Consider the following 9443-nt stretch of genomic DNA (forward strand, 5'->3'; position numbering starts at 1 on the left):
AGCTGCGAAAGGAAAGCACCAAGAAGCATGTCCTTAATGGGAAGCAGGGATGGCGCCCCATGACGCTCCCAGTGCAAGGCGCGAAAGAGGGAGGGAGGGAGGGAGGGAGGAGGAGGAGGGCTGCTGATTGACCCAACACCGGTCCCTTTGCCCATTACGAAGACAAATGGCCCTTCTTCTAAGCTTAAGGCATTAATTTGGAGCCACGTCTCTCACCAAGGCTGGAGTCAGCTTTAAAAAGGGCTTCCTTTATAAATACCAATGACATACCACTGGGCTCCCCTCACCCCTAGGGCGCAGCTTAAGCCACAAACCATAGCTGTCAAGTTTTCCCTTTTCTCGCGAGGAAGCCTATTCAGCATAAGGGGATTTCCCTTTTAAAAAGGGAGAACAACTTGACAGCCATGCCACAGGCAGGTGAGCGCGCCCTAAACCCCGTTTCCAGTGCGGCGGCGACCAGCAGGCAAGGATAGAACGCGGTGGGTTCTGCGAGGCGGCAGCGCCTCTGAACATGTGCAGAGCGCTTCCCGCCCCCTCCGCGGGCAGGGGCGGGGTGGGCCCCTCTTCTCCTAAGGGAGGGGGCGGCTCGCCTCCTCCTTTGGCGGCGCGTCGGGTGTCAGCCCTGCTGCAGTCTGCCTGCCTGCGGGGACGCTCTGCAGGCAAGCGGCGGGCGGGGAAGAAGCAGCGGGCGTCTTGGCTCTCTCGGCCTGCCATGGCCCAGGCCAAGATCAGCAGCTCCAGGAGCAGCTCCAGCGTCGCCGAAGCCGGCGGCCAGCAGCAAGCGAGTGGGGGGCAGCTGCGGGGCCGCTTCTTCCGCTCCACCTCCATGGCGGACCGATCCAGCCGCCTGCTCGAGTGCCTGGACCAGCTGGAGAGGAGGTAATACCCGCCGGGCTCGGCATTAAAAAGCAGAGTCAAATCAGAATATGACATCTTCTTCTCCCCGTCGGGGTTCGCGTGTCTTCCTTTTGAATGGTTTCCTTATAGGGCTGGTTTTTGTTGCTTGTCAGGCTCCCTGTTAAACCCCGTGCGAGGGATGCTGACTAATCTATCATTCTAATAACCCCCTGGTTAGAATCGCTCTGCAAACTTGCAAAGTGCTGCTTAGCGCCCCCCCCTGGTGTTTCAGCCCCCACAGCCCGTTTTCCTTTTGTTGTTCAGGTATGGTTTCAGTGGTGTCAGGCATGGGAAAGCAGCGATTATTGCTTCACAGTCCAGAGTGATTTCTGAAATCCTAGCACTTTTCACATATTAACTGGAATGAGGGGAGTGCAGGATCCTGTGTGCCATCCTTGCTGCTGGCCATTATGTCTTTAGATCCTATGCACATAGGATTATTATTTTCAAATGGATTTTTCCCCCCTCTGCTGTTGGAAAAGCAAGGTTCACATTGGGGTTGGGGGGGGGGAGTGAAGAATATTTGTTCTCCTTGAGCTGAATTTATGAAAGTTGGGTTGAGATGCAACACCCAGTCCTGCTCTCCCACTTTCAGCCTAATATGTGAAGGGTGCTTGCTTCTGTCACCAAACCGTGTGCGTTTTAATATCTGTGTATTGTGTCAAGAGACATGTAAGTTAAATGCAGGCCTCAGCACCTGACATCCTGGGGCAGCTGTCAGGGCTCACCCAGCATGTCACTGCAAGCCACCATTTATATTTTCCAGAGTGACATGAGTTTGGCACTCTGGGGCACTGTGAAGAATTAAAATGCCATCTCTCAGGCCCCCCCCCTTGATGCACAACTGCTGCCACTACTGGATATGCCTCAGGGGACCCATCTGTGTAGGACAGGGTCTACCATAAGGCACTTTGACCTCTGCCATTACTATTTGGGGAGAGGTACTGTAATTGCTAATACACACATACTGGATATTTTCCTACTTTAAAAACAAGGCCTTGTTCCTTAAATGGAAGCCAGCATTTCGAAAACGTATTAAATGGGATAAATCAGTGGTCTTGATGGGTGATACACCTATTACCCCCATCCTGGCCAGTGGTCAGGATGTAAAATACAGAGGTTGATTAGAAGTGATTTGATGGAAGCTTTTTGCAAGGAATTGCTAGTTGAGTTGCCATTTGAATCTAAGGACTCTTTGACATCTGATGAGGTGCTCTGGTGGTGTGTGTAGGAGAGTTGGTTAGGTCAGATAGGAGACTGTGGAAGATATGGGTTTTCTGCTGCCATATATCATAGGGGACGGAGGTGATAACATATTACTGCAACTTACTGCAAGGTGCTTGCTGTCCGTGGGGCTGTTAACAGAAGTTAATACAGTTAATAATAGAACAGTAAGTGAAACTGGATGCATAGAAACACATTTCACAAACTGCACGCTGGCACCTGGTTCATTTTAGGCTTCACTTTTAAAGTTTAAATAGCTTGGGATCAGGGAACCTTGAAGACCACAAATACATCCCTGTTTATTAATCTTCCCCTGAGTCCTCATCGCGGCCCCTTTGTATGCAGAAGCGAGGTGGACTGTGATGGAGCCTTTTCATTTGTGTCACCCCAACTCTGGAATGCTCTCTTTGTTGTTTAGTCGTTTAGTCGTGTCTGACTCTTCGTGACCCCATGGACCATAGCACGCCAGGCACTCCTGTCTTGCACTGCCTCCCGCAGTTTGGTCAAACTCATGTTCGTAGCTTCGAGAACACTGTCCAACCATCTTGTCCTCTGTCGTCCCCTTCTCCTAGTGCCCTCAATCTTTCCCAACATCAGGGTCTTTTCCAAGGATTCTTCTCTTCTCATGAGGTGGCCAAAGTATTGGAGCCTCAGCTTCACGATCCGTCCTTCCAGGGAGCAGTCAGGGCTGATTTCCTTAAGAATGGATAGGTTTGATCTTCTTGCAGTCCATGGGACTCTCAAGAGTCTCCTCCAGCACCATAATTCAAAAGCATCAATTCTTCGGCGATCAGCCTTCTTTATGGTCCAACTCTCACTTCCATACATCACTACTGGGAAAACCATAGCTTTAACTATACGGACCTTTGTCGGCAAGGTGATGTCTCTGCTTTTTAAGATGCTGTCTAGGTTTGTCATTGCTTTTCTCCCAAGAAGCAGGCGTCTTTTAATTTCGTGACTGCTGTCACCATCTGCAGTGATCAAGGAGCCCAAGAAAGTAAAATCTCTCACTGCCTCCATTTCTTCCCCTTCTATTTGCCCTTCTATTGATCCCCTTCATGGATCAATGCCTTGTCGTGGCGAAGGGGCTTGAATAACTCAGAGAAGCTATGAGCTATGCCATGCAGGGCCACCCAAGATGGACAGGTCATAGTGGAGAGTTTTGACTAAACGTGATCCACCTGGAGAAGGAACTGGCAAGCCACTCCAGTATCCCTGCCAAGAAAACTCCATGGACAAAGACAACAGGCATATAAAAGTTATGACGCTGGAATGCTCTCTCTCTCTGCCTAATGTCATTTCAGCAACAGATTTTTTAAAAAGTTATTTTTATTCTCATTTATTTATGATGATGACTTTGTCAACATAAAATAAACAAATAAAATAAATAAAAGTTGCCTAGGCTGCTTTCTTCTGTGATTTCTCAACTGTTTTAGTTCAGTGTGACCTTTGTTATTCTCTGTTGTTCCTTTTTTATTGAGTTTTACAGATATGATTGATGGCTGATTTGAATATTTAAATATTTATTTTAGATATTTGTTCGCTGCTCCAGCTCGCTTTTATCTGAATAGTGCCATATGATTGGATACTTGCACATGCGTGTTTATTTTGAAATGGCTTTTTTTTTCACTCATGCAAGCAATTATTTTATGCTTCAGTAACTGAGTGCATGTATAGCTCCAAGAGCTACAACCTCATGTTGGATGTTGGGGCACTTTAACTTCATAGCCGGTTGCAGCTGCCTCACACTTTCCCTCAGTATCTGTGTAAGAATGAGGAAGAAATTTGCTGCTGCAAGATGGTCCAGCTTTATGAGTGATGTACACAGGTGCCATGGTGGGAGAGGCCTATATATAGTTCCAAACTAGGAGGGACCTGGCAACCCCAGCTGTCATTCCACAAACCATATGGAGTCTGAACACCTTATTTTTTTTTGTTGGCAATGGCTGGGCCCTAAGGATTCTAAGCCCCACTCAGCTCAATGCTAAATATGCTTAGGGTTTTACTTTTAATTTGTCAGGAATATGCGATTCAACATGAGAACCTTCCATTCCAGCTCCACTTCCTTAGGGCAGAGAAATCTTTATACCAGAAACATTATCAATCCTTTTCCATTCCCCAGAGCTTAAGCCACACAGTTGAGTTGCCTGACTGCTAACATCCAGGTGTGTGCATAGCTGGTGGGAAATAGGCTCTTACCATTTGAAGAATTCACAGGACACCTTTTTAAAAATAGACTCTACAAAATAAAACCTGGGAACAAACGAGGGCACACAATTAAGCCTCCCTCCCCCCGCCCCCGCAGTCCTGTTTGGGGACTTAAAAAGAGTGTGACCTGAAGGAACTTAGCCGATTAAGCTTTTCCTGTGATAAAGTGAAGGGGAAGGGTTCACATACTTAATTTTTGCATCTAAAAGCACTGGTAGCAAACAAACCCCGCCAGAGCTGTATCCTATTGAATAAGAGAGAATGCTACAGTACTAGTTTGCTGCTTAGTAGAAATAGAAAACAATCTTACATTAGAGCATTAAAGCGATCTCCTTCAAATCCTGCTGAAGCTGAAATAGCTTGCTGCTCCTGCTGTTGCCTTTCATAACACATATTCCATCTCCAAAAAAGGAAGCCAGAGAGCTTAGAAAAATAAGAATTTCCTAGAAGTGGATGGGGCCGAGGTGAACAGTTTGGCTGTGGAAGTTCAGCTAGTTGATGGAGGCCTAGTGTTCAACGAGGTGGCTGCACAATTGATAAAACACTCTTCCTGACAGAACAAACCCTGCATGCAGAGCTAGAGATCCGAGAGGAGTTCTAGCCTTATTTTCTCTCCACCATGCTAATTTTCAGTGAGCAGAAAGCAGCTCACTAGGTGTCATTGGACCAGTCAGTGTCTCTCAGTCTGACCTACCTCACAGGGTAGTTGCGAGCATAAAATGGGTTGGAGGGGAATCTTGAGCTCTTTGGAGGAAAGGTGGGATATAAATGTAATATTATTAATTAATGAATAATTGTTTTGTACGAAAAAGCACCCCATCATGTGCACACCCATCAGCAGTTTGAAGAGGCACAGGGCAAGCACAGAACTAAGCTCAAGGCCTTTCTGTTAGCTTAGCTTCATGAATATTTTTGTTAACAGTTTGGAAAAAGACAGGTGTAAAACAATACAGACTTCTCTGTTTTCAAACACCGAACACCACATATATAACACACAACCATACCACTGTAGGTGTAGAATGAATGTAGGCGATCGACAAGATAATGAAATTAATTTTAACGCCAACATAACAAGTTACTTCTTTGGAAGCAGAAGACCACACTTGTATGAATTCTAGTCCTGCTGGTAAGGTTGGCTCTGAATATTTTAATGGGATTTCTAATGAGATATGTGAATGAATGTAACAGTGGGCATGACAGTTACACTTACATACACACACACACACACACACACACACACCCAGAGAGAGAGAGAGAGAGAGAGAGAGAGAGAGAGAGAGAGAGAGAGAGCACAGCATTGATTTGACCCATAAAAGCCTCTTCATACGTTGCAGTAGAAGGGACCCATTAAATATTTCAGGAGCAGGGAACTCAGTTCTTATAACACTGAGAGTTTTGTTAGTGCAAATGTCTTTCTGTAGACATTCATGACTGAATACACCACTTCTTCTGGAGCTGAAACAAAGGATTGAACAGACATGACTCAGCAGATCCATGAGCAGCAGTCTCAAAAGTTTTATAAAAAAAAGCCATGCCATGTCATGTTTAAACCCCTTCCCCGCACCACTTTTCTGAGGGAGATTACCCCAATTGGCTCTCATTGCATAATAAAGCAAACCCCAAACCAATTTCAAGAAAATGTTTTTAAACCTTCCTGCAGGAACACAATTGCAGTCCTCTGTGTGTGTGTTTAAATAGTTGAATTCTGTTCAAAAAGGCCAAATCAGCAATTTCCACAAGTGGGTCAATCTCTTCAACGTGCCATTTTCTCAGAAGCAACGGCCTTCCTCCGCCCTTATTTGCATGCTAGGAAAAAATATGGACAGCGCAAGTAATTTAGTTATCTACTCTAATTGTAAAATGAATTGGCACCGCCATGAATGAGCAACTATTTTCAGTTATTTCCTAGAGAACGTCAGTACGGGCAACATTTGATTGTTTACGAACTCTCTTCCTATTTGGTTTTTCCTCTTCCCAGGGTTGAAGCTTTGCGCGATACAGCATCTTCAATGGAGCAGGAAAAGGAATCACTTCTAGAAATGATCCATGGCATACAAAACAGCCAGGATATGAGGAGCATTAGTGAAGGTAAGAGTCCAGCAGTTCTTGAATCACTCACTCACTTTGGGTAAATGAAAAAAAAGATATATAGGGTAGTAGCCAATTGGTAGAAGGAGGCTATTTTTGGCAAATTCCCTTACTCCCTGTAGCTCCCAAAATGCAGATATCCCAGTCATATTGGGGTGAGGAATAGAAGGTTGCAAGGAGGCAGGCAAAATCACCCAAAATTATTCCCTTCACTGTTATTGTTGATGGGTGCCTTCTATCTGTGGAGCTACACCATTGTATACCATTCATAAAACTCATAATTTCATACTCCTGGAAAACGCACCATACAATGTTTGAGCCCCTTCGCCTGATAGGTGAAACACCTGTTATAGTATTTTGCATGGATAGCTGCAATATTGGCCAAGTCAAAATCCTCTCCCAAGAGAGAAAATCTCTCTGCAGGCCCACTAGAACTATGATTGCACTCCCAGCTTCTATGTTGTGCGGTAGAAGAGGCAATTATACAAATAATACTACTAGTTTAGCTTGACCTTTCCAAAGCTCTAAAACCAAAACGTTTTCACTTCCAAAATGCAGGTGAAAGGGAAGAACTCAGTCTGACTGCTAAACGCTTGATGGGCAGAACCCTCACGGTGGAGGTTTCAGTAGAAACCATCCGAAATCCCCAGCAGCAAGAGTCCCTATTACATGCCACACGGATGATCGATGAAATAGTTGGCAAACTATTGGATGATTTGGAAGACTCCAAGAGCCGCTTAATGTCGCTTTATGGTGCTTGTACATCTGAAGTGCCAGCTGCACCTGTGAACCAAAAATTCCAGTCTGTTGTAATTGGATGCGCGATAGAAGATCAGAAGAAAATCAAAAGACGGCTAGAGACTCTTCTCAGAAACATAGAAAACTCTGAAAAATCTATCATGCTTTTGGAGCACCATAAATCCACCGCAAGGCACCTCTGCAACAATGGGAAAGATTAAAAGCTGTGGGAGAGTTACTATAAGAATAAATAGTTTCATAAAGTAAGCGAAATCAAATAAATCGAAGAATTGCTGCTTCCCTGGAATTTGGGGGGAGGGAGGAGAGCAACACCAGAGGACCTTGCATTGTCTATATGTAGCCCTTAAACCAACCCTTGGGCGTTCAGAGCACAGAGGCATAGCTAGAAGGGAAGCTTGGAAAAATTCCCTTACTTTACCTTCAGTGAGAAGGCTACCAATTAAAAAAATGGGCTCATATGAAGCGCTTACTCACTCTGTGGCAGATACAGGATTAAGCAGCTATAGGACTATAGAAGCACATGTACACCCAGCAGTTTTCAATCCATTGTTTTTCTTCCCACAAAGTTATCCAGTCTATTTTACTCTGTGTGGGGAATATTAGCGTGCTGGATACTAATAGGTAACTATGGCCATATTTGATATCAGTATTAAAATGTAGCCATTTGATGATGTCCCAATGATTTAACTTTTCATAAGCTGTATTTGGTTTGCTCCCGTACAGTTAACTGTTTTAGTATTTTGATACTTCTGTTATTTAAAAAAAACACCCTCCGCGGAATTCCAGAAGCTCCTCAATCCGTGTTTTGCTCTGTTCTCTAGAAAGCTTCAGTGTCTACCATCATGTGCAAATATGTCACGTAGCACACTTCCTTTCCCCTCTCTCTCACACACAAACAAAAAAGGCAGGTAAATGAACATCGCATAGGGAGAGGATTCTGGAAATTGCTGCAGTAGATGCGAAGAAAACGATGTGCACTTTTTTCTTGCTGAGAATTAATAAAAGTAGATTGCACTCTACATTGGAAACACTTCCATAGCCTTTTTTTTGTAAAGGTTATATTTATTTTTTTATCTATAGATCTACAAATTGCTGGACCAAGGCAAATTGTGAGAAACTTTATATTCTAGTCGCACTCCCTCTATTATTCCACCTGCTCGGAAATCTTAACATGTAGGTATCAGTTTGGTCACCAGTTGCTACATCTCTGTTATGGCTGTGGAAATTGCTCCCCAGTTTTCTGCAGCGCTCTGGGTAGTGAGGAAGGCCAAATGATAGCTGGTAAACAAATGGGAGTCAAGACTCGCTGCGAAGCTGACCAAACATTTGTTGTGCACCCTATTGTGGTGGAAGCAATGAAAGCTTGCTTAGTCACCTCCAATGCATCTTTGACCTGCCCACCCAGTGGGGTTTATTGGCATCTACCATTGCAAATGAGATGGTGGAAGGAACTCTTGGAAGCCTGCTGTGACAATGCTAGGCGCATAGAGAATCAAATGGCTTGCCTTCATAGGAATGGAGTCCTGCCATTATTTCCAGGTCCAGGTGAAGTGTCCAATGCTTGGCTTGGTGGCACCAGTTTGTTTTTTTCATCCTAGAAACATGGACAAGATGCTTCCGTAGTCCAATCACAGTATGTTTTTTTGACCGTTGTTCACCATGGCTCATTCAAGCCAGATGTTGAGGGTTATGCAGGTGGGTCTGAGGGGAGGTTGAGGCATCATTATGTGGGAGAAGTGCCATTAAAGGGCTATGCTATGACCAGTGGAACTCCACCTGGGAACAACAGAGGCAGACCCCTTAGAACAAGCTCCCCTCTGCAATATAGCAGGCGCAATTGTTTCAATGGTTTGTTTAAAACATACCTCCTCACTTAAGACATTTCCCTTGTCCACTGATGCTGATTTAATAATTCCAGCACTGCAATGATATTTGGCTGTTTGAGGGATGTTTATTACTTCATTAGCATAGTTTTTACTACTGTAAACAGCTCTGGAGGTTTTTTTTCTTTCTTAAAAAATGAAAATCTGCCTACAACTTATTAATAAATGCAGTAAACAGACAGAATACCAGTCACTTTTGTTATCCTACAATAGTTAAGACTTGAAACATAACTCAGAATCAGGCACACTACAACATAACTGGCACCTTTAACTGGCCCGGCAGACGCTGCATTATATTATGATTTAGGAAAGGAATGTTAGTAAAGACCAGTTGACTGCATGCCAATTTTTATGGAAACTCAGCTTTTGGTTAAAATCCTTAGG

General features: G+C 44.4%; 1 protein-coding gene across 1 annotated transcript; it reads left to right on the top strand.

Annotated features, from left to right (window-relative positions):
- The first annotated feature begins 382 nt into the window (after positions 1 to 382).
- Positions 383 to 8195, top strand: BAG2 (BAG cochaperone 2). The gene is made up of 3 exons (XM_035109717.2): positions 383 to 879; positions 6308 to 6417; positions 6976 to 8195. The coding sequence occupies exons 1-3, from the start codon at positions 512 to 514 to the stop codon at positions 7374 to 7376; spliced, it is 879 nt and encodes a 292-aa protein (XP_034965608.2). The 5' UTR covers positions 383 to 511; the 3' UTR covers positions 7377 to 8195.
- The last annotated feature ends 1248 nt before the right edge of the window (positions 8196 to 9443 follow it).

This window comes from Zootoca vivipara, chromosome 3, assembly GCF_963506605.1.
Source record: "Zootoca vivipara chromosome 3, rZooViv1.1, whole genome shotgun sequence".
Lineage (NCBI taxonomy): Eukaryota > Metazoa > Chordata > Lepidosauria > Squamata > Lacertidae > Zootoca > Zootoca vivipara.